Genomic DNA, 26,620 nt, shown 5'->3' with positions numbered 1-26,620 from the left:
CCGCCTACAGCGTTCGCACGCTTCAATGAATCTGAGAACATTTTCCAGAGGCAGAGAGTGCGCAGATCCTACATTGAAGAAAACCTTACCAAGAAGTCTTCGTCTGAAACCTGAGGAGGCCGAGCAGCTGTATAGAAAGTGCAGGGCTATCTCCTCCTCCTCACATTGGCTGCACATAGCCGAAACGACTACCCCAATATTTTCCATATGGGTAGTTAAAGGAGCAATGTCCCGTCAAAAGCCCTACTCTGGTTAAATGTCCCACTTCTTGGGGGACAACAAAAATACCGCTCTGGCGACCTCAAGTTCTTTCACAAGGTTTTTTAGTGCTGGCAAGAGTTCAAATTTCACCACTCGGCTGCATGAATCCTTCCAATTTCACCCTTCAGAGTAGACTTAACAGTGGGTGGCCGGATGCCAAATATTGTTTCTGGAGCCAGTCTGTCAGTCTCGTCATTACCAGCGATGTTTGAGTGTCCCGGCACTCCCGTCAGCAACGTTTCGTTCAGTCTACCAAGTTTCAGCAGCACCTGATGACAACTCTACACCAACTATCTTGATATGTCGTTGCTGTTTAGTGCTGATAACGCTGCCCGATTGTCGGAACAGATTCGAATGGTGCGACCCCTCCATTTTTTTCGCAGACATTCTTCTGCTGCCAATGAAATCACATGCCTCTCCACCTGGAATGTGGTCGTCATTTTTCCGAGGAATCGGGCCAGTCTCATAAGCGGATTCCCCGAGAACATCCCTGCGCCCGATCCGCTTTCCATGACTGACCCATCAGTGAAGACTATTTAGTCTGTAATCTGAAAAGACTTACAACCATTTATCAACCGTTCTTCTCTTTTGATGATTACGACAGTGTATGTATGGCCAGCATCAAAGCTACCGGATGTTTGACAAGAAATTTCCAGATGGAAGCATGACAGTATGATTGGCCGCCTTTCCATGCTCCAGTGGTACGCTTCCAATACATTTTATTAAAGTAACTCTTCTGCTCACCCATTTCCAGATTAACTAACTAACCAGCTTGAACTGTCCGGGGTTCCAGTATCTTGTGAATCACTTCTTCATGAATACGACTCTTGGTAGTAATCTTTGGCAATAGTAGTACCGTATCGAACAAACTCATACTGGCTTTGAGATTGCTGCAAACCTGCCTGCTTATTTGGGCCTGAAGAATGTTATATACCTCCATTGTGATGACTGAAACTTGGTTTCTGAGTTATCCCTTTAAACCCAAATCTCATTCCCAGTAATCATTGGTCAATTGTTAGCATTCTCAACATAAATTTGCAGAGATTTTCTGCACAGGAAACCCCGCCTAAAATGGATATATTGATATCCACGATTATGAAGCGCCAAGAAAACGTTTATCGGAGTCCTAAACCCAAGTCTACCTGCATGTAGTCATACGTGCTTATCGACGAAGAAGGGGCAGTACATCTCCCCGATCTGACACTGCATAGAGCATCAAAGAGGTGACCACTCTAACTATAAGCGCGCCTGCTGGTGCATCATGATCTCCCAACATTTAACACCGACGTCATACTGTAATTAAACGCCTTAATATTAACATGTTAGGAATGCTGCTTGAAGTTCAGCGTAGCATCTATTATCATTCAAAAATATTTGATTGCTGGTTTAGAAGCTATAATGTAGTTCCCAATTTTAATGCATGCCATCGTTTCTTACGGCGCTTTGTGATACGCCCAGCCTTCGTTTTTTCCTTCGCGAGTGAAGGATCCGACAGCTTGAACGCCTAGCTTTGGCCTAAAGTATGTGCGGATTTAATCTTAATATAATTCACATTCCTGTCGTGTTCTACGAATTATATAAAAGAGCACTTATCATCTGCGAGCCGCTTCGGTCACACTGCTCCCAGAGCAGAGGTGAGGCAGCGTCTGATGATTTGCCTCCGCCCTGGTAAGAAACGGTAAAGCCGTCTTCGTTTAATATTTTTGAAAACATAATTATACATAATGCTCATCAATGGTTGATTTTAAACCAAAATCCCCTCCCTGGAATACTTGCGTAGACAACATCCTTCCTGGATCCATTGTCCGTGCCGCACCAATTGTTTTCCTTTTAGATATAAGCATTGCGTCCTAAACGAACTACTATGGCCTTTTACGGGTCATAGTATACCCATTTACTATAGTATGTCATTCAAACCTATAACCGACAGGAACTTTAACATGTTCCCTACTTCCAAGTGTTTCAGTCTGGCATCGGGTATTAAGTATTCTCATAGATGCCTCAACCTACTTCGCACAAGTACCGGACACTGTCCCAGTGGCAGAGGCAGAGGTTTCTTTCCTCAGAGAATCTACATACATTGTCCGTAAATGTCCTTAACTTCCCCAGGTGCTAACTTAGCCTACTGTGACCAGTGAATATTCGTACAATGATCAGGAGGCTCGTTTTGGCGAGATTTAAACTATCTTTCGAGCGCTTAAGTTCATATTCCACCATGAGCATTTTGGTAACTTTGCCCAGTACATTTCCCTCAGCTACTCCTCGTCGTATTTTGGCATAGCAGTCATGAACCCATTTCCGACTCCACAGAACAGAACCATTCTGTATAGTAACGTCTATTCTCATTTCTTGGCCAGCTCGTCCACTGCCTCATTGCCTTCTAACCCACTTGGACCTAAAACGCAGAGTATCCAGACCTCATTGTGGCCGCCGTGCGTATTCAGTCTCTGAAAATATTTCCATACTAGTATGGAATTTTATCTCATAGCACTTGAGTGCCTTAATAGTCACTTGACTACCGGTAGAATAGCAATGTTCTCCTGTGATAGTTTCTTTCGAAGTTCAAGAAGGCACATCTATCTATGGCGTATATTTCCGCTGAAATATGCTAGCCCTTTGGTTCAAAGTACGTTTTCCTTGGACCAATTACCCCGGCGCCTGCCCCCTTGGCTGTAAAGGATCCATCAATACCTCCCCCTCTCCAGTTTACCCTGTTCTTCCAATGTATTTGAAACTTTTTATTGAAGTGAAACCACGTTGTCATCGGGATATCGCATAGAAAGAAAATCTATCTTCCTGCATCTGTATATGCAGATGAAGAGGAGTTGATCCCAGAAAGGCCTCTAGGGATGCCTTTGAGCGTGTCATCATCGCCACTTATACACACCTAAGCAAATCTTTGAAGTTTCTATAACTCCCTGCTGATATGCTGAGTTCAGTTCTGTTCGCCCAGATTACCGCCCTTTTGGTAGTTATTAGCCTTTCTATTCCAATGTGAATCCAGTGCATCATTTTCGGGTTATATCCTTTTCCTTTCCCTGCGATGGGCGCTCTGATGAGTTCTTGTAGGTTTCCGACATATGTCTTGAACATGTGCCCTCCAGAGTAGTTTTTAGTCTCGTCTGGTCCCCAAATATTTTATCTCTGTGATTCGTTTTACCTCAATGTAATGTAATCTAACGACTCTCAGGTTATCGACCTTGGGCGTGGGTACTGTATTCGCCTTGGTTATATTTATGCGCCTCGCGGCTCATACTTTTTAAGGACTCTCCATAGCCTTAAAGTCTCTCCTTCGCCCTCCAGTTCTTCACAGTAGCCCCCTAAAAAGCCTCGTTTCGAACACTTAAAGGGCCTCTAATATTCACACTGCAAGTTTAGCCAATCTTCACACAACTGCGACGGAGTCTGCAGTCTGGTTAGACATTGGAATCGCCACAGACCACCTGGAGAACTGGTCGATTACAGTTAAACAGTACCTATGCAACAATCAAGGGACCTACGATATTTAGATGGACGTATTGAAAACGCTCATGGGGTACCGGGAACGTCTGGAGCGGGTTCGTTTGATGGCCAGTGAGAGACACATCGCAGACGATCTCCTTGTCTAAACTGCAGCGTTTGCGCAGCACCTTCAGGCATATAGTGTTCTCACGAAGCAGGTTCCGTAACTTCGTGTCCAGGGATTGCTCATGGGACAGTTTATTTTCGCTGGTGAAGGCAAGCATTTCGATGGTTTCGATACGGGGGAGTGTATCTGTTAGTTCGTTCCTTGAGTCAGGAATGAAACGAAAATCCGTTGTAAACTAAGATATATAGCTGAGGTCTCGCTGTTGTCGCGGCGAAGCTTTGTCAGCTAACTGAACAAACACGTATTTCAGCGGCTTATGGTCTGTTAACACAAAGGGTTCGGAATCCTCTAGATAGTGACGGACGCTGCTGTAAATTGCCAACAGCTCGCAGTCGTACGCGCTGTATTTCGCTTCCGGGGCGGAGAGTTTCTTTTGATAAAAAACTAACGGGAGCCACTGTTTATTTTGTTCTTGCTCCAGAAATGCGCCGACTGCGACATCGGAGGCGTCCGTAGTAAGCCTCAAGGAGGCATTGGCCTGGAAATGGACGAGTAGTACGGCGTCGGCTAGGGTGTTTTTGCATCCTTCGAAGGCATCCTCAGCTTCACTTCTCGAGATGACGGTCGTTTCTCCCTTTTCGGTCCTTGTGCAGTATTTGTTGAGCGGGACTTGCATCGTAGCGGCGTTGTAGACGAAACGTCGATAAAAGTTAATGGTCCTGAGAAATCGTAAGAAGTCCCTGACGGTGGCCGGTTTCATGAATTTGCGGATTGCATGTACCCGAAACGTAGGTGGCGAGGAATGTTTTTGGCTAAGAACATTGCCGAGATACTCCAGCTCGTTCAAACCAAAAAGCAATTTGGAGACATTGATGACGATGCCAAATTTCGTGAGACGTTCGAAAATCTGACGAAAGGGCTCCAGGTGCTCTTGGTTCGACTCTGATGCAACCAATATGTCGTCCATATAGAAATAGCAACAGTCCAATTCTTGCAAGACCTCGCCCATAAAACGTTGAAAGATTTGCGCGGCGTTACGATGTGTCGCATCGGGGATTTATCCGGGGTGGTCACAACGTTTCTCTCTTTTTTTGACACGAGGTGTAGGGGGCTTACCAATGGACTTTTAGAAGGTCGGTAGTAACCTTTGCTTATCATGAATTGGAACTCCTCTTTCGCAGCTTTAAACTTTTTAGAATTAAGCCTGCGAGGGCCGATCTGATATCGATGGGCTGACGGGTGAGCCCTGGAAAATTCTTCAGTAACGCCAGGTACGGGGAGTTCCTGCTGACTATCAATATAGCCTTCTGGGCATGTTGACTTACTTTACCGGATGCGGAGGCGTATGTGTCGACGAGTAGACCAAAACGCTTGAAAAAATCGGTGCCTAGGATAGAACGCGACATTTTGGCGATGCGAAACTGCCAGCGATACGGACGCGTGAGGCCTAGCCAAAGAGTGAGGAATTTAGTACCATACGTGCTGATGGGGGTTCCGTTAGCTGTAAACAACTTGTACGAGGAAGCCTTCTGGGCATTACATCCAAGGAGGCTGAACGACGGAAACATCTGCCCCGGTGACCACTAGGAACTTCAGCCGCGACGTTGTCTCTTATATCTCCAGGCGATTCTTTAAGGAAACCCTAGTTGTCGCCTGCTTGGCTAGTGGTTCGATGCGTTTTCTAACTGCCGTTTTGGAAATGAACACAGTGAGCGGCACCGTCTCGCCGCGATGCTAAACCGTCTGTAAAAATAGCAAACTTGGTTGTTAACCTCAATTTCAAGCTGGGGGGGGCGCTTGCCATGAGGAGCCGCACGTGCTACAATTTGATGAGCTGCCCGAGCGAGATCGCGCGTTGATGCGGCTTAATTCCAACGGCAACTCCTCAACCTGCTTCGCCAAGGAGTCGATCGCGGGACGTTCTGAATACTCAATATGGCGTTCGGCGGGGAGGCGCTGGCGATGCGACCTGCGGCGATAGCTAACCTCTTCAGGTCATCTTTGTCGTTAGCGTGTACAACGGCGCAGACGTGGGGCGGAAGGCACTGCAACCACAGTGATTTCACCAGAGACTCTGGCACGGATCTCCCGGCGGTGCACTACAGGGGCCGCAGGAATTACGACGGGCCCTGGTCGCCAGCTTCAGATGGAAAAGGAGTTGGTGTACCCTCTCGTCTTCGGTGACGCCAAACACGGTGAAAAGCCTTTGCTTAAGCGCCTGGTATCTATCAGGCGTCTCTAAAATATCCGCCACGTGGGCCAGAATTGACATATCTAACTCGGCTACAATTCGAACCGAGCTGCGTCGCGAGGAACTGCGCGTCGATTCGTACGAACGACAGATCTGGCTTGCTTTGCCAAAAGGGAGGTAGCTTGAGGGTAATTGCATTTACCTCAGCAATAGCGGCTATGGCGCTTAAGGCAGTGGAAGCCTGGCCTTCATCGGCGTTGTAGAAATAGCTATTAGGCATCCTTAAATGCAAATCGTTATCTTGGTGGGCTCACCAATGTGCTCTCGAGTCCTTAGGTGCGGCATACGCCAATGATGAAAAACTCAGCACTTGAAAAAGTAACAACAACGGTTTTAATTAAGAGAAAAGGAATTTAACAAGTTTAACGAATTGTAGGTTAGGTGTTAACCGAATTGCTGCTTCAGTCCCACAGGTCGATACGTGTGACGTTGCCCAGCATCTCACGCCCCTAGTGGTGAGCACGGCAACCTCCGGTCGGCACATAGCCTTGATGAATTTTGAATTTTGCAAATTGGCGCCCAATGTGGGAACCGATATTATCATGAACTTTAATATGTCATATTTTATAATTGTTCAACCACTCCTCATTGCAATAAAACAGCACTCTGAAAATTAAATTAATTAATTTCAACTTCACCCCAAATTTTAAATACTCAAAAAGTAATTAACCGAACCAATCAGTTGCTCTAAGGTTTCGTTTCTATTTTTTTTATTAAAACCACAATTTTCATTTAAAATTGATTTTAAAAAAAATCCCTTAATATCCTGAAGCTCTAAACTATTACCGAACGTTCGATATAATCAAATCAACAATATAGAAAGAATCAATAATTAAACCAACAATTGAAATTTTCTGCATACTATATTATGTATATATATATACTATCAAATATCTAGTGCGGATGAGGGATTCGATGGCACGTACCACACAAATATTGTGGTCAAACATAACGGCAGTTGTCTGTACGTGCCCCCTGGTATCTTCAAGAGCACATGCAAGATAGACATCACGTGGTTCCCATTTGATGACCAACACTGTGATATGAAATTTGGTAGTTGGACGTACGACGGAAATCAGGTATGAGCTGATTTGTTTTTTATTCTCTACAAATAACAATATACCCAAAAACCCTCTAAACTGCGAATATGTCCTTCAATCTACAATATACAAGCGTGAGCAGACAAATGAGAGGAACCAAGAAAAAAAAAAATAGATAAAATTGAACAAATTGAACGTGTCAGATGATAGACAAATAACAAGCTTGTGTACAATATCACCTATTTATTCACGCTTCACACTATTGACAAAAGCGATAAGAACGTATTGACGCAACGTTGTTTTATTGAATAGTTGTCTCTTTGTTGGATTTCTATTCAAATTGTTTGGTGGTTTGATTGATAGTAGAGGGAGGGAAACATGGAATCGTCCTTGATTGTCCCAATGGGATAAAATTCATTTTGGTATTCGATGAGTATCAATTGACATATATTTTTGAGAATTTACAAAGAAATAAAAGGTTTGAGGACGTAACTGCTAAAGCCAATGCAGTTGTATTTTAGTAGATTATATTCTCTACTTAATTTAAGATAATTCCATTATTTATACCAATTTTATTTAAAAGTGCCTTAATATTCAAAATAGAAATATAACTATCTTCGACTAGTATAATCCATGATAATCCGATTCCTATCAACTAAATATTTGACCTGCAAATGGCCATAGTAATACACCTCTAAATAACTAGGACCTCGAAGTGGAAAACACTTCCAGTAATCTAAACCCCCGAAAATATTTTAAAGCGTCACGCCTTCGCTCAATCCAATTCCTCAATCAGTTCACTGAAACCGATAAACAAGATGTAATAAAGTAAAATCAGTTGAAAAAGGCAAACCCTATATCAGAGCCCTCAAAATCAAACCAAAAAAATATCATTGGAACCGAAATTCATTCGTTTGCCTTTAAGCAACACAGAATAAACAAAAACCTTATTTAAATGTCCAGTGTGAGTCAGACCATGTAAAATATCTATATGAAATATAGAAGAGAACCATGTGAACTTACAACAAAATCAAAAAAAAAAAAAAATCGACGAAAGACCCTATTTTGCATGATTGCTGACCAACCACAATGGAAAAATCTAAACTAGACTCTTATAAATGACCAGAAAACTGCAAAACCTAACTAAATAGATGTTGTAACCCCTTTCGTAACTAGCAAATGATAAACATATTTTTCCTTTCACCTCCGCTAGATAACATCAATCCTTGAACGTATCTATATAGATAATGTCCTTGTTTGTGATATCTTTCATTTTTCAAAAACAAAGGCAAAATATATAGATATGATTGTGATTTCGTATATAAATGAATGTGTTATTTGAGTCATTTGCGATTTACGAATCCAAATGTATATAATATCGAAAAGTGACTGATGAATACAATGAATATTAATGAAATCAATCTTTCTTCTTTTGATCATACACGTCAAAATCGATCTTTTTATTTAACATCATAAAAAAAAATGAATCTGCATATTACATTGTATGCAAATCGAAAAAAAATGAATGTTTAAATACAAACATATAATTCATCGGATATAGCTGGATTTGGTATTAAATTCAGAAGAAGGAGGCGATCTTTCCGATTTTATTACAAATGGCGAGTGGTATCTAATTGGTTAGTAAGAAAATATAATCATACATTGAACCATTTCAACATTTTTTTATTTATTAAAAAATCTTATCTTTTCAACAATCAATCTACAGACTCATCACTTATTTCTTCAATAGTAGCATATAATAATACCATTTCAATATCTATTCTAATTTCTCAGCATTTTTATCATCGCACAATTTCAAATCTCATAATTCCTACTTTTAGAATTTAAATTTTCTCTCTCTCCTTTTTCCACATTCTTTTAGTAATCGGATATACTATTTTTTTAATTTTAATTTTTAAAAATTTTATTATAATCTATTTTTCTTCAAACTTTATCCCCTACTTAGAATTCTCCTTTTTACAACAAAAATATTATAATATTTCTAATAAAGGTATGCCCGGAACAAAAAACACCATTACATACCAATGCTGCCCCGAACCGTACGTCGATATTACGTTCACTATCAAAATTCGACGAAGGACTTTATACTATTTTTTTAATTTAATTGTACCATGCGTTTTAATTTCATCGATGGCGCTATTAGGATTTACTCTTCCACCCGACTCAGGAGAGAAACTTACTTTAGGTGGGTATCGTTATTTTTTAAACTCATTCATTTATATTTATGAATATTTACAAAAAAAGCAGATCGTCTTTATATTCTAATTATTTATAAATGTGAGTCTAAAAATTAAGAATCTAATTCCAGGGTATTCACGAGAAAGTGTAAGGCAATCTAGAATACTTGGTCCTTGAAGTGTTAGCATATTTCACTAATATTTCACTTGAAGAATTTACAGGAGATAATAAAATACAAATAAAACTATTGAAAAAAGTACTATATAATGATATTTCAAACTATCGGAACAGTTATATACCAATATCAATATTTAAGTTCTCCTCCCTATTTTCTTTCAATTTATTATTATTTATCATATTATAGTCCTTAATCTCTCAAAAAAGATTTTAAACGTTGAAATATAAAAAGCTTCTAACCCCCTCTGTTTATTGCACATAAAAAGTTACCCCGTATTTTTGCCAGGCTATATTTATTTATATTTTCTTTTTTAATAACCATACCATTTTTTGGTTTATAACTAACTTTGAGGCTACCAAAACAATTAAATTTAAACAAAAGTATTATCTTAATGAGTAAAACTAAATGGTAATTTATTATTTATATAATTATAATTAACAGTATTCAAGATAAAATATATAAAAGGTAGAGACACCCATAAATAATATTTATATTTTTAACCATTTAAGTTGTATATTACAAAAATATCTTTATCAAAACCGAAATAGCCGCTAAGGTCTAATAAAAAAAGAAGTTACAACAGAAATTATCTAAATTTTCCAAAATCTTAAATTTATTTAAAAATCATTGGGTAATTTATGCAAATACTATTGGTAGATTTAAATAAAAATCTCAAAAAAGTACTAAGTTATACCATAAACAAATTGAATTGATAATTATTTAATTTTGAATGTCTCCAATTAAGACCAACTTATATAAAACATTTAAGAATTTCGGAAATCTTAAATATATATTTTCTGTAGTCAAAATTTTTTTTATTTCTGAAAAAGATATTAAATAGATATAAAATTTAAGTTTTGACGTGATAACCATCGAAAATATAAATGTTATCGATAGGTGGCTCTGCTTTTGACTACGACTGTATATTTATACAATTAATTTTGTAGGAAAACCCTCACTGGTTTTAATTGATTTTTTTTTCTTTTTTGTTTTTTTTGATCGGGTAGAGGTGGTATTGAGCACGTCGTATTCGACCTCATGCCGAGAAGAAGCCGATTGGAAATTGGGTTTTGAAAGTTGTTGAAATTGGGAGTAATTACTAATGTCTTCGACACCACTCCATCTTGAAGATCCAAAGACAGCAGGCCTAATAAAAGGGACGTGGAAAGGAGGAAATTCTCCAAAGGACCATAATTTTTTTCGGTGGACCGTAAATGAACAAAAAGATCAATAGGCGCTTGCACAATTTTCGCCCCGGGCCCAGCTTTTCCGCATAATTTTTAACTCGGCCCTAGATTTTGTTTCTCCAGTCCTAAGAGGTTTTGAGGAGAACAGATGGGTCGGGAAAGATCTCCACGTTATTAACATGTTAACAGTCTAACAAACTACGCCTGAGTCCATGTGTGAGGCTTTCACGAATTTATTTGGAATGGTTTCCATTTTTAAAGTTTTATATTGGGACTTTAACCCGCTAAAACAACTTCTCCTCCCCCGCTATGCCCCACGGAACTATCAAGAGACATTACATCCAGGGGCGGGTTAAAGCCCTGCCGGCTTACTTCTACGGTGAGAATTGTTCTCTCCCTGCCGATTTTTCGTAAGCGCACTAACCTTCGAAGCTCCTCCTGAATACAGCTTACGGTGCCACTAACTGCATTCCACACTTTTTAGGGTTCGAGCATTTGCGGAATGATCATCTACACTTGTAAGGGTCTTTGCAAGAGAAGTTGAAGCTGTTCCCTCTCATTTGCAAATCTCGGGCATACGAAGAGCATGTTCCCCGGGTCCTCGTATTCGTTTATACACTCAGGGCAGAAGGGAGAACCGTCATGTCCAAAACGATATAAATACCTACTGTATCCACCATGTGTAGTGGGAGAGGAGCTATAGCTTCTGAGCACTCAGGTCGTGTTGACCCTTTGTATTATACTTGCCACCCCCGTCTAACGGAATATTCCGGATTCATTAGCATATCGCAGGATTTCTGTTAATGGATGTGATGCTACCCGTCGCAACTGGAGAACATCAGCACCAAAGATCTTATGCCTGATGCGTCCATAGGCGGGGTATTCACATAGGAAATGCTCCCTGGATTCCACTTCCTCATTACAGGAGGGACACGTATCATCTTGAATAATTGCTATTCTGAACATATGCCCAGCAAGTGACCTATCAGAATGCCCACAATATTCCTATACGTCCTCCTGCTTTTCGACAGGATAAACTTTGCGGAACGCATGTTCGGTTCTGGCAGGGAATGTTTGGTGTGTCGCACAGCAATTAGGCTCAACCACCTGTCATTGTGGTGTGCTCCCAGTTTTCGCGGACAGCCTTAGTCAATACTATTGATACTCAAATTGCTGGCTCCACTCCGAGATTTCATTTCCTTCTACGACACAGTGACCATGTACCCAGAGTAGTTAAACCGTATTGAATCTAGAGATAGAGTTAAAACGGTTTCTGCATTCCTGAACAATTTTCGAGGAGATCAAAGGACTACTCAACGCTCTCAATGTACCTTGGCTATCACTGCAGATTGCGATGCGCCTGTCCTTCAACCGCTCGTCTATCACCCAGTTTGCCGCCCTTATGCACAGCAATCTCTGCGTTAGCATAACATAGATACACTTAATTAAAGCATCATCAACACCATGCACTCTCGCGGCATCACAAAGTTTTTGAAAAGGCGCACAGTCAAACGCAACTGTCTCAGCACGGTTGCCTCTAACCATCTTGACATCAGGACACAAGATCTCTGTCTTATGGATCTTTTATCGTAGAATATCCTAGCCCCCTTTACTGATCCAATGCCACAGATTCTGTTAAATCGAACCCACGGCTCCTGCACCAGAAAAATTTAGGGGAAGTTGTGCAGCTTTGTCAGCCTCCCTTCCAACAGATAGGAGGAGGCTTTAGCATGCTGCAGGTTGATTTGACCAATCCTTATGTTTTGCGACATAAACTTAGTCTAATGTATTATAGAAAACAGTTAGAAGCAGATGCCGCGGTTTGCGTGTGACGAGGTTTCCTCCACACCGTACCGTCCGAGACTCGAATCCCTCGTGTTTGATTTCTCTTAGCCGCACTTGGAGGTACCGCATGTCATCATCCATGAAAAATCTCATCCCGCACAGCATTCGTCTGTTTTCCACTCAACACCTTTACTGGTTTGCGGTGTCCGACTTGCATAGATTCGATCACTCGAGCTGCAATCAAGTCAGTTCCGTGTGTAGGAGAAGTTACTAGCAGGTATGATTCACTGTGTGGCCTCTTCACCAGTGCGAACCCATATACGGGGTTCCGCCACTGCATGCACTATCCTCCGAGCGCAGCTCCATTTTGGAAGAGCACACCAAAGATGCTGCAATTTGTTCTATATTGTGTGAGTCGAAGACCATTGTTGTTCTTCGCTCTCAAAATGGAGATGATGCTCGACAGTTTTCCGATATGACCCAATTTCAGTCTATCTAGTAAAAATGGAGCACTATATGGTGGCTGAGCAAATTCAGACTCTTTTGGTCCAGTTCAAAGTTGAAACCTACCACGTTTGTAATTTGTACTTCCTAACATTGATGAACTTTACCCTCCAGTGTCGAAAGTTCATGCCCGAGTTCTGTTCACCCAGCAGGACTAGCTTCATTGAGATCTCTCTCGCTGATTTGATCACCTCCCGGCACACCGGTCCTAATCCCCGCGGGGCGCGTGGATGTAAGCCCTGGTACTGGTAAAATAAAGCGTTAGCCACAACAGATGTGTTGGTATTACGCTTCTTGCGCACATTACCGATCTCAGAAGAGTCTGGTGCATCCAGTGTGGATCTCACAGGGGTTTCCAGTTTAACCTCACCTTCCTCCGGAGATTCCTTTTTTTGTGTGAAGATTGAGGGAGTGCTAAGTCCGCATGCAACTGATATCGAACCAGACCAGTCGGGAAGAAACTACCTTCCATATTTGTGGTCCACGAGCTTCTCTTTTTTGAGCTAGATACCCAAAATTTTCAAAAAATGGTGTCCAGAGTAGAGGCAGCTCATCAGGCGCTGCCTCTACCTCTGCCCTGGGAACGGCATGACTAAAAGTGGCTCCTATCTTTATTGAACTCCGTTTCGCAGTGCTATTTATTGTAGTTGGTTCTTTCGTTTTTGGAGCTGATGGTGCCACCATGTATTTTGTCTTGCCTCCATTAATGTACAGCCCAAGATCTAGCTCCAAACGCCGCTTGCTAGATCTGGATTAAGGCACGTTGATATCGTCAGCATAGGCCAGTATTTAGATGGACTGTGGATAGTGAATTGTATCTCATATTTACTTCAACATTGCGGATCACTTCTTCCAGAGCCAGGTAAAAAGGGATGCATAATAGGGTATCCCGTGTCCTCCAACTCGCCGATATTTTGACTACTGAGCAGTTCATCAAAATAATCAACCTATCGCTCCAATATGCCCATACGGTCGAAGATTAGATTTCCCGCTTTGTCTCGGCAAGATGAGGATCGAGATGTGCAAGGCTTCATCTTGCTTATTTGTTGGTAAAATTTCCGCGCGGGGTGCAGCTCCTCCCGGTATTCCTCGAGTTCACAGACCTGTTGGTTCTCCCAGGCTTCGTTTCTCAGTCTGTTAACTCGGTTTGCTTTCTATGCGCGCGTTCCTTGAGATTGCAATATTGCCCGTTGTTAGCTTACATTCATCCTTCGAACCAGTCGTTCCGCGTACCAAAGGTAATGATGTTTTTCAGGTGTTGTGAAGATCATTTACCAATACTTCATCTCTAGGAGCTCTGTTAACTGCGGTTATTGCACTAGTTTTATAATCCGCAGCCCCTTATAATTGATAGTTTTGTGCGAGCTATGGACGTCAATCTATCTTCTGAATACCTGCTCTTTTCTACTTGGCTCTCCAATAACGATTTTGTAATCATACCTGAAGGAAACTTCGAGAGTTCAATCCACTGCCTCGTAGAAATTATACTTTTCGAATTCTGCAGTCCCCTCTGCAGGGGCATGAATGATAATGAGGTTAACATTTCGCCATTTGTCCCAAAAGCGCAAAGTGCATAGGTCTTCGTTTATGTTTTCCAAGTCAATAACAGTAGGTTTCATTTTTTGACTGACTAGAAGACCTACTCGGAACACATAGTTTACTAGATTGCCACTATAATAAATATATGGTGTAGTCACTCGTCTTGAGAAAACCAGTCATCGGCTAACTATATGCACAAATGCGCAAATCATTAGTCTGTTTCATAGCTGGGTTCGTCGTTGTAAAATCCTTCCAGTTTGAGGCTCCTTTCGTACTTCGTCAACTCTACCCAATCCCCGACCTGAAGACCAGTTGGTATAATTTATCCCGTTTTTAGACGTAAGAAATGCCACTTCATCTTTTTCTGACCGCAGTTTTTCATTAAGAAAAAACACCCAGAGATCACCAAGTGAAGGTGGTGATAAGATTTGGTATTTTTTCTTTGTATGGATGGTTGCAGCAGTGTATGGGATTCTCACCCACTTAAACCGCCCATATCCCCGCGGGACCACCATGAAGTATTACTTCGCGAGGAAGCTGACTCTCGTTTACATTAGCACAACTAAGTCACGCGTCCGTCGCGCTTCCCGACCTCGTTCCAGTTCCTGCAGGTTTTCCTAGCCAGGGTGCCCTTAATTCACCCCAGTTGGCCGAGTTAAAGGCATTCCTGGCATCCAGCGTCACCACCGCGCAACACCTACCAGCGGCCGATTCCTTCCGGGCCAGGTCTACGATCGTTGCAATGGCATCAGCTGTAGACTGCGCTCTGCGAAACCCGTACTGCCGCTCCTATAGACCACCCGCCAGCTCGACGAAAAGAAGTAGCTTATTGTATATCATTCTCTCCAGCATCTTCTCCATAGTGTCTTAAAAACAGATAAGGCGATATCACATCAGGTGATTTTTGGGGCTTCGGTAGCAGAACCAACCTCTGCCTTTTCCACTGCCCGGGAAGCATTCTTTCCACCATAATAATAATAATCATTGGCGCAACAATCCATATTGAATCAGGGCCTTGAAGTATGTTAGAGCATTTTAGCTGCCAACTTCTGAGCTTTGTTCGGAATCTCATGCAATCCCGAAGCCTTATTATCCCCAATTCGTCCACAGATCTCCTTTAGTTCCTCCTCGGTAATCCCGGGGATTGTGAAGACGTCCTGTTGCACCGTTGGTTGAGGTCCACTTTCTTCTTATTATGGGTAAAGAATTGAAAGAAAAGATATTTTGATCAAGAGTCGCAGGCACGTCATTTGGGATGACTTTTATCCACGAATCTTTTTCTTGTAAGTAGGGCTCCGTGAGTTCGTATTTGCTCCAAGTCACAAATGCCTGTAGCAATTTCGCTTACTTTCTTATATAGCCTTCTCAAGGCTACTTCGAAGACCGCGGTATTCCTTCTCCGACGGCCGATCTTCTGACTCTGGTCCTTTGATAAAGCCGCAGACACGATGCCGCCAGGAATATCTCCTCCTCGGAGCTCCAGTGGAACACCCACATATCTTGAGTTTTCCGCTTCTTGCTCACTGGACAGTCGCCTCTTCCCTTCCTGATGTCGAGAAAGATGGTCTGGTCGTCACTGTGGATATAGTGTTCACTCACCGGCCAGACCATCCCTCTCGCCAACCAAGTACTGAGGTAGGTCAGCTCGACGATTGAGCTTAGCCCTCTGCCTTGGAAGATGGGCACGCATTCAACGTCGGCTAGTAAAATGTCCAGCTCCGCGAAGGTTTCAAGAAAGATTGGGCCCCTGGTGTTCGTTACTCGGCTTTTCCAGTCTAAGGCGAACGCGTTGAAGTCGCCGGTAATGACTTTGTGGCCGTCCAGCACCAAGCTGTCTAAAATCTCCACATACTGTACTAATGTTGCACTTGGAGGAGCATAGCAGCTGTAGATATGGACACCGTTACACATCCGGCTCCTGGGAATGCCATTGTTTCTTGAATGGCTTGCCGTCCACATGTCCATATGGTAAGGTTCCCATATTACCGCCACGTCCACATTTCACTCTCGAAGATTTGGTAGTAGAACTGTTGATGTTGGAACAGGCGCCATGCTGCTTATACTACCCTTTGACCAAACATTTGTAAAGCACAATTCTCACACTTCTTAAAATGTGTTTAACCTATGCCGCAATCTTGCAATCAAGATCCTATCGGAGACCAGCTCCCAGGTCAGGAGAGAACGGTTTTCACTAGCCGTCACCAAAATTCTGACACTTAGTTCCCATTTACAACCACTTATCTTTCCAGAATGCAAAAAGGACAACGCGCCAAGTGGGATAGGAGTAATCTCTAGAATCCCAATATCTCACTCCTCGTGGGCCCAGAACTTGAAGCTTATATCGCTTATTCTCGCTCAAGTTGCAGAAATCGAGTTTACTTTGTGTCTCAATACCATTTTGAAGAACCTGGTGTTTTTTAATATGTGGACTATCCGGTACCACTCACGCAATCTATTGAACTATTGCCAGCACTCTTACTACTTAATACTTGCTACTAGCAGCTGAACTTTAATCCTTTAACCAGTATATCCAGCAAACAGCAAATGAACAATTGCAGAGAGAAACCCTAATTTTCAAAAACACAAACTAAATACATATACCTTTCGGCAAAATCGAACGTAGATGTCGATAAGAAGCAAAATGTTAAGTACCTGCTCCCCAAAATACACAACTATTCCTACGTAACGGATATTACACCAAGGATATATTGGCTTTGTTCAATATAAGATAAGAACACATTTCCTTGCCGTATCAAAATTCAAAACTTTACTCCTCCCATACAGTAATCAGTTATCTAATCTATAGTATTTATCAACTGAGTACCGCACAGAAAACAATATTTGCTCCTTCCTTCCTGATGAATCCTTTTTGCCTCTTTCTCTTTGCCCAATGCATGTTTACATATTAACGATTTCTGTTGAATATGTACCCTCATGGGTGTAACATATTTTCCTGTAAAACAGATATCTGTGCTGACAAGCCCGTACGGTAAGTCTGAGGAACGTTACGCTTCAATAAATATTGTATGATCCGTTGTCATTACTGTGAACGGTACTCTCTGCATATATACCTATGTCACACATCCTTACAGATATCCACGTGTGTGGGGCAAACAATATTGAGAAGATAGTGGTGAAAGCATCTCATTAGTAAATTTCACTAAGAAACCGGAAAAGGGGTAGCGTGCGAAATACAAATGGGTAAAACAAGGATATCGTATTGAAACCAACATGACATCTTGCTGGTACCGTACCGATCGATTGGAATCAATTTCATATAATTAAATAGAGTGGAAGCATTTGCCAAGTAAACTGGGATGGGGTACCGCTTCCAGCATCTTCCTAAACTTCACTAATATTCATTTTCTAATTATCTGTGCCTATCATTCCAAATTAATTGCGAATGTGGAGAGGCCAGGAAGAAATATATGGCACATGGTGGCCTTTTTAGTGTGATATACCTAATAAATTTGGAAAACTTCAATCATTTGTTCCACTTAGTTCCAGGTAGGGTAGGTGAATGCATTTACGCACAGAGTGTTGGACTCCCGCAACGGCACACCGTCCGACTACTATCTAAACACTTCGCTATCATCAGAGAGTTAGCCTATAACCGTTTAGCGGGAAAAACAACAGCGGAATAAATGCGTGCATGCTCAGTTAGAGGGCTGTCAAATGGAGTTAATTACACGGACTTGTATGAGGCAACATACAACAACTCGGATGTGCAATGCGGCACGCAAAAATGTTCAGAAAATTGAACTTTTGCGATTCGTGACAGATAATAGTTTGTTGACACTTCACGTCATTTGCAATATAGCGGAACTTTTCGTGTTCGGCTGTTACTTCTGAATGTATTCGGTTTGAGAAACTGCGGAAGGCACTGTTTAATCCCGTCGCTTCTGTTCATAAAAAATGAAAGTCAAAGGAATATGCACCCTTAGTGGTATTTAATTGTATGAATTTCATACACCCTTGCCGAGGTGGAGCGAACTTTGCCAAGTCTCGTGCGCATTTCGCAAGCATCTTAATTGTGTTTCCCGCTTTTGTCACATTACTTCGGGCTAGCCCCCGAACTCTCCCACCATACGAATGCTTCAAAGCAGGGAATTCCTTTCACCAACGGGGGGACAGGAGGAAGGGAACTGTTAGTTCGAGGAATTCCCTGCCAACGGGTCCCTCCACCGGTTGAACTCTATCTTCTTTGCAACGAGAAGAAACCGAACTTAATGCGCAACACGACTTCACCTGTCAGCGATCCTCAGCATTTCCTTGACAATGTCGTGTGCGGAGAGATCCCATGTGTTTAAATAGAGCTGCTGACGAATCCCATTCCACCTTCCATAAGAAAAAAAGGTGTGATAGACACCATCCACAACTCCATTACAAAACACACAATCAGGAGATCGTGCCTTTCCGAACTTATGACAGTATGACTAAAAACCTCCATGACCACTTAGGAGCTGGGTAAGGAAATAGTCAATCTCACCATGTTTCCAAATCAGCCACACATCTAAATTGCTAACCAGCCGCGCAGTCCATCTGCCTCTAGTCTCATTTTGCCAATAGAGTTGCCACCTCCCTTGACTCTTCTCTCATTACGTTCCTCAGCAAGAAGGACAGCGTCGATCACTCCCGCGATCACCATAACGACTGGCTAAGAGACAATGCGGCACGCAGACACCACCCGCAAACTCCTCGTCTCTGTACTGGCGCGAGAGGCTTACGATATACCTCCTTGCCAAGAGCGTCAATCCATACTTCATCAAAAACCGTCATCTGCTAGACGTAGGACCACGAACTCCAGCTGCAGGCTTGTCCACTGCTACTTTGAGTTATTCGAAAAACCTCATCTTTGAGTCAAGAGTTAGTCCAGGATCCTTTACCGTTGGTTTTGACTCGATTATCGACTCGACGATCAAGAGCAAGAAGCGCCGCGACATCATCTACGTAACCGTTCAGGTGCGATTCTTCTGGCACGTGGAATCTAAGCAGACTATATAGGAAGCGTTCCAAAGGCCCGGTGCTCGGACGGATCTCTGCGCTACCCCAATGTCACCTCCATCCTCCTTTTGACCCTCTAGCGTCTTATAGAGCAGGGAGCGGTTCCTCAGATTATTTTCCTCAATATCCGTAAAAGATAGTTCGGCACGTAAAAAGTAGTGTCTAGCGTGCCCAAAATGTCTTTCCATCTTACGAAATTAAGCGTTACGAGACACCACCCGTCAAGCTCAGCGGCTATGTGCCTCCGCTAGACAAATGGCATCCACGACTTACATGCCAGCATCAACTGTGAATCTCCCCGCTCTAAAGTCGGACTACCGTGAGGATAAATCTCCAACAGAACGTATCGCTTCAACGAGTCTTTTTTTGATGAGCTTTTCGAGCACTTTCTAAGCAGTGTCAAGCAAACGAAGTGGTTGGTAGGAAAAGGTCAGCTCAGGGTCGCCTTTCCTTTTTGTGATCAAGGCAAGCCTCGCCACCATCGAACAAGAAAGAAAACTGCCGTTGAATACGCCGAGCGGTCAGCCTAGCCGATGTTGCAGCACCAGTTTGTGTGCCTCTGCTAGGATACCATCGGAGCCTGTTAAAGAGGACTGCCTCTTCCAACTCTTTTATAAAGAAAAGTGATCAGGAGCTCTTTGCACTGCCGTCATCATCCCAAATGTGCCCATACAACGCGGTCCATCTGTTCGATGTTAACTGAACAGGATTTTCACAGGGCCCTCATTTTTCGGGTTAAATGCCAGCAGCCAGCTTTGCTCCTATTTATTGCACTGTAGAGTGTCCTTTTAACTGATCTATACTCTGTGATTATGGTACATAACTCCTCCCAGTCGTGTAGACGTTGCATCAAGCGGCGGAGTTTGTGACACTCCTTCGGGAGCTCTGCAATTTGGGCCGTCCACAAATACATAAAAGGTTTGCCACATCTCGATGCCCTCCTGGGCATGGAAGCTCCGAAGACCGTCGTTATCAGGTTCATAACTAAATTTACGACAGTGTCAACTGCAGTATCACCACCCCAAGGAGGTCCCTCCTCCACCCCACCTGTTCTAAGAGTTTCGACAAACCTTCGGGTGTTCACGTTCGCGACGTTCCACGCAAAAAAAAGAGCCCCAGGGTGGCGTACACCGATAGTTTGTATCAACCAGTTCGAAGGCAATATATTGATGGTCGCTTGCCGAAGAGTCTTCCAGGACTCGCCACCCATCCACCAACAAAACCAGTGATTCCGACGCGAAAGTTACGTGGGGAATGCTTCACTCATAGTCTGGGCGCAGGAACGTTGGGGTGGATCTAGTAAACTACAAGTCCTGTTCATGCTGCCATTTCGAGAATTCGTTTTCCTCTGATCTCTGGGTGAAGCATGCTCCATTCAATTACTCTGGCATTCAAGTCACCCCCGGCCAGGATCTGCCCCTCTGTGACCAATATAGTTTCCTCCAAAGCATCAAGTCTGCATCGGAATTCCGGCAACTTCTGTTTCGGTGTCAAATAGACTCTGAGAAACGTTACCTCCAAACACCGAACCCAGACAAAACCGTCCTCTCAGCCCTAGGCAAGAACACTAAAGGGGGCATCGTTCCGAACCCAGATGGCAGCGGTAAATGATATGTCAAGGTGCCATGAAGCTAGGTTCCTGTTTCGGTGCTAGCAATAGATCAGCTTTAGTTTCCGCAGTGAACTGCGCCAGCAACTTGTGAACGGTTGCACTCAAGTGCATATTTATCTGTACGATGCGGATCAGGTTGATCGTTGATCTGAAAACTGGACACCGCCCCGAGCCCGCAGTGTTAGCAACGCTTTCACCAGATGCGTGCACGATCCCTGCATATAACGCAACTCTTCTTTTCGTTTCAAGTATTTGCCTTATGGCCTGCCTGACCGCATCTGCGACATGTTACCCTCCTCCGTTTAGAAATAATCTAAATATCTGTAACATTTGGTTGGGGTGGCCCGAATACGAATCACCACCCAACCAATTCTGATTTTCCAGCTGTTAAAAACTTCCTCGCGTATTGCTCCGCAACTTCCACCATACTCCGGGAATTCGCCGAGTTGATGCCAATTTGGACATCGGTTATCTTCCGACATTCGCCCTTGGTGGTCTCTTCTACCTCGTTCTTTTCCATCGGGCAGTCAAGGTTTCAGATTTCCAGATAGATTTCCAATATAGAAACCGAAGTTTTCTCTCCAAGTAACCCCTGGGCCGCTTCACAGAAAGTACATTTATCTGTTGTCCTCGGGGCTAATTCGACTAGGACTCCACCACCCTTCATTGTCCGAATAAAAGACACTTCCCCTCCACTATGTTCGGGCTTGATCCTATAACGGATTTCATTGAAGACTTCCGCAAAGGTCGTGCCTTAAGTCGGCCTCACATGTAGATCTATCGGTTTGGCCTTCTTTCGTATCTCCACCTTTTCTTTTGGTGCACCATCCACCTTAATTTTCGGCGGAGATTTTTCTGATGGTTTGTTTGCTCCGCATTTGGCGATCCATTTGGCGTTTGCGGTGTTCTCAGTGGGGGGCCCAGTTGTTTCTGTTTTTTGCACATCTTCTGTTATACTCCATTTCCACCTGTAAAACGAAATTCTGTCCAAGAGCTCCTCCGGGTCCATTAGCCCGTTTTGCACCCCTTTGTTGACATTTTTCCCACAACTGCCACGCATTTTTTGATAAGTCTTTCATCTTCGGCTTTCGCTGGACGCGCGTTCGTCCTGCGTATGCAGCCAACTTGTTCTCCATTCTCACTATCTCCTCATTTATATTTTCTTTATACACCATTTAAATTTTTAAAAGCAGATCGTGTACAGAGAGCCGGCGGCAAAAGTCAGGAATGGGTATACCCCATACCTCAGTCTCCCGGGGCCCAACCTATTTTTTGCTGATCCCGGAACTCACAGACGGATCAGCACCCATTCGTGGCAACGGGGTCTACTAATACCGGTTGAATTCACACTAACCGACCAAAGTCCCGAAGGGGCTGGATCCTGATACACGCCACACCTACCACCTTCGCAGAGCTAGGCTCATATCATCTTCGACCTCGACAAGGAGTTGTCGACAAGCAGTTATCGTCGGCTCCGGGAACTCCCAGTGTGTCCCAGCTCTTCACCGAGACCTAGGACGCAGGTTTTATGCCAGCTAGGGTTCAGAACTACTTCCTCGAGCACATCGGGGATGTCACCCTGCGTATTGTAAGTGACCCATTAAGGATCGCTGACGACCCCTGAGGAGAAGAGATAGCGTGCGAATTGCAAATGGGTAAAACAAGGACACCGAATCTTCCCAAACTTCAGTAATATTCGTTTCTTCGTTACCTTTGCCTATCATTCCAAATCAATTGGGAATGTAGAGAGGCCAGAAATATGCGGCACAGTAGAATCCAGAAAATTTTTAAAACGAAAAACTTTTTCAACAAATGTTGGCCTTTTTAGTAAGATATACGTAATAAGTTTGAAAAACTTCAATCATTTGTTCCATTTAGCCTGCATTCAACTCATAAGTCTACTTCTAAAAAGATTTTGGAAAAGGTTACTCCCAAAGGATATTTTCTGAACAAACAAAATTAATAAAACTTTAATTTGAAAACTTCAACTTATAAAAAATACAATAGAAAACCAGAAAAGATATTATAGTTTAAAGGTCAGATGTAATCGAACACATGCCCACTCATGGAAATGTTAAATACCTGCAACCTTTCCTTTAGCGTAATATGAAACTTGCCTAATTTCCAGCCCAATTTCATGTTTCCTGAATGTTGAATGTTGAATATAATGAAATAAGATACCTTTCGACAATAACGCAGATATATGTCAAGGTACGTAATTTTATTTTCTAAAAAAGGGATGAAATATTGAATTTCAAAAGTCAAGTTCAGGAACAAGAGATCCTAGTAGTCTTCCTGAACTTTTCGGAAATAACAAGGAGTAGAGTAAAAAGAATTAGCTAGATAAGATGGATCCAACAGAAATTCCCTTTTGTTTAGACTAAGATATAGCTAAGGTGGCATCTAGGTTCCTTAAAACGCTCACAATTAGTTTATTAATGTCAGAGCAGGCTGCGTCGGATTTCCGTAGTGGACACTCTACTGTAATGTGGAAAGTAGTTTCCCAATTCTTCCCATAGTCACAAGCACAGCCGCCCTACCTCGCTCTCTCCATAAAAAGAAGAAGCCTTCACTATGTCCGCGATCCGTTTTTTAAGGCATTGTTGAAAACAAAATTTTATTAAAATCGGGGGGGGGGGGGGGTTAGAAGGTGAAAAGTTCCAGAACCTACCTTTGGCTCCTACCCTATGGTTATGTAAGAGTTTTTCTCACTAAAACCACCTCCTTCTCCTTCGCTTCTTCCGCAGGACCTCCATTTCGGTACTACATCACGGGATAGGATCAGCTATGAACTGCAGTTCGTGTGGTTTTTTCTACTTTCCTCCGAAGCTCTTCCCTCCTCAGCAGATTGTGGTTTGCTTTCATTAATTTTTCCACCGCCCTCCAGATTGTGTGGTCTTCGATATTCTCGATTTCCATCTCCGCTCCTCCGGAATCATCTCGCATATCGAACAATATAGGAAGCCATCTTACGTCCGAAAGGGTAAAGGTATGCAGAATACCCTCAGTGTCAATTTAAGAATTGAGTTGGGTCGTAGCTAACTTCATCGTGCCTTCGTTTGAATATTTTGAGATATCTGGAGTAGTCCTGTCAGTGCAGTGTTCTTTAGGTGCATCATCCCATCTTTTTGCCACCCCAAAGTATCTTCACTTCGTGCTATCTGCTGACGATAGATGCAAGACTCACCAATTGCTTATAATAGATTATAGAGACGTTGTCCCTCGTTCGCCAAGGTGTCATGCTCTCACACATGCTGCTTCGTCTGATGTTGCACGTAAAGCACACGGCGTTCGCGATGCACTCAATTAATATGGAGCTGTAATTTTTCTCCTATTTACTTGTACCTTCAGTGCCAACGAGCGGACTGGATCAGCATAGATGGAGTTCACAACTCCCTAGATAAGGAGTCAACGGCCACCTACATTCGATAACTTTCTTGCCAAAAATGCAGCAACTCTGAAAGCCTTTGTTACTCAAGATGCGGTTTGGATTTCATAAGCATAAGTGTTCGTTGTGAATGTACTCGTATAATGTGTCTGCCAATCTTGATCTGTATTGCCGTTTGGTTTCTTGGCTTGCCGATTAACACCACGATCTGCGAACGCCACAGCAGCGTTTTCTAGCCAAGATTTGATTTTCCAAATTGCCTCATTTGTGAGGACCTCGATTTCGTCAATATCTCGAGCCAAGATTGTCCCTCTGATGTTGTTTTTGAAGCCAATGATGACACAAGAGGACCCAGGAGTGATTCCTCTGGAACTCCTGTGGTTGTTCCATACGTCTTACGTCCATCGTCCAAATCGTAACATAATAGCCTCTCTCGGAGAAATTCATGCGCATAGGTGCACCAGGTATTTAGGAGCGGCCAATTTGGCCAAAGCCGCAATTATTTTGCAGTGTTGAAGGCGTTTTTCGCCTCCGTTGCTTTTTCCACAATTTCCGCCGCTATGCTGATCGCATTGACAGTAGATCTTGCCTTTCGGAATCCGAACTGCCTGTCTGAGAGACAACCCTCTGTTTCTGGGACTGGTACAAGCCTATTGAAAATGACCCGTTCGAAAAGTTTGCCGATAACATTTAACAGACATATAGGTATATAAGACGAAGGATCACCCAAACGTTTTTTTGACTTCGTGATTAGCACAAGCTCCTGTTTCCTCCACTTTTCCGGAAAAATCCACCGTTGAGGCACGTCGTTAATGTTTCAGCGACACTCGAATTGCTAGTTCTGGTCCCGACATCGGGGAAATTGAACCCTCTTTTGTAAGGCATCTCATATTTCACTTTCCTTTACACCACCGTGACGAGATGCCCGAAGTATTGAATATACAAATAGAGTTTAGTCTCTCTCACAGGACAACTTAACGCCTTCAGCGCAACTTGACTATCGCTGCAGACTAGCGCAAAGAATTGCTAATGTTACTTCCTCAATAAAGATGTTGAGCGTTCGCTTCACTACTTATTAGAAATTCAAGACCCCATTCGTTAGTTCCTACGTCCACGGAGAACACAAAGAATCATTATTCTGGTATTATAAAATGGCTGCAATTACCTCCTGAGCCCTTCAGGATCTTCATTGCCTTCATATATGTAGTCTAATGTTGAGACCGCTACTAGCTGACGAGCTTACTACGTCTAGTATAAGCCTTACTGTGGTTACCAGATTATTCCTACTTTCCGCCGAAAATTCCGCTTCCTTGCTTCCAATTTCTCTGAATATTGCCACACCTAGTGGTGCAGCAACGCCCATGTCACCATTTCCTACCACTACTTTCGTAGTGCTTTTCTCTGCCATCGGTTGCGAGTCTTCCCAGGTAGTGCCAGGTCTCCATTTATCCGTTTTCACACACGTTTTCCGATTTTGGCACCCATCTAGGAAATGGGTATAATTCAACAACGCTTTTTTACAACATACGATCTGGTGTCCAAATGTTGCTTGTCCCCTGTTATCCCTCTTCTTCATTGAATATTTAAAAAATAAAATACCAGACCCCCGAAACAACTTCGGACCCCTTTCTACGCTTTCTAGGTTTGCAGCGTTCACTTCCTCAATTGATGTCTCGATTCCTAGAATTTGTAGTTAAACATATCTTTGGGTCTCATTTTGCCTCATTGAGACACTTGAGAGCCATTTTGACACGTGTGGAAAAAATATAGTTTTACAATTGTTCGCGGTCGTGATCATCACTATAGGGAATCCCAAGCGTATATTCCTGAAATAACGTCCCCCATAAACACACCGGTGGACTTGGTGATTACGAATTCGTTTTTGCTACCAACTGCTCATGTCCAAATGTGAACTTATCGGTTTGTCTCGGTTTTTGATGCTAACGTCCCAAGCGGCGTGTCGTCGTTGTTGGTTTGATTCGCTCAGACCTGCACACTTAAAAAAAAAGGGCGAACATATCTGGTCTGGATTTCACGGTGAGCTTAACTACCTTATTCGGTTTTGCGTTCAGACCCGGGGCTTTACAATTACATATTCTACCAC

The 26,620-nt window shown here is 42.9% G+C and overlaps 1 protein-coding gene across 6 annotated transcripts in view; it reads left to right on the top strand.

The window, feature by feature from the left end:
• Positions 1-26,620, top strand: part of LOC119652303 (neuronal acetylcholine receptor subunit alpha-7) — a 171,467-nt gene that overhangs the window by 108,199 nt on the left and 36,648 nt on the right. For all 6 annotated transcript variants that reach the window (XM_038056312.1, XM_038056310.1, XM_038056311.1 and 3 more), the window contains exons 6-8: positions 6,979-7,159; positions 8,682-8,757; positions 9,132-9,326. In XM_038056312.1, the coding sequence (XP_037912240.1) occupies positions 6,979-7,159; positions 8,682-8,757; positions 9,132-9,326 (452 nt within the window). The remainder of the gene's footprint in view (positions 1-6,978; positions 7,160-8,681; positions 8,758-9,131; positions 9,327-26,620) is intronic.

This window comes from Hermetia illucens, chromosome 3, assembly GCF_905115235.1.
Source record: "Hermetia illucens chromosome 3, iHerIll2.2.curated.20191125, whole genome shotgun sequence".
Classification (NCBI taxonomy): Eukaryota; Metazoa; Arthropoda; class Insecta; order Diptera; family Stratiomyidae; genus Hermetia; species Hermetia illucens.
This window is presented reverse-complemented; position numbering and strand designations above follow the sequence as displayed.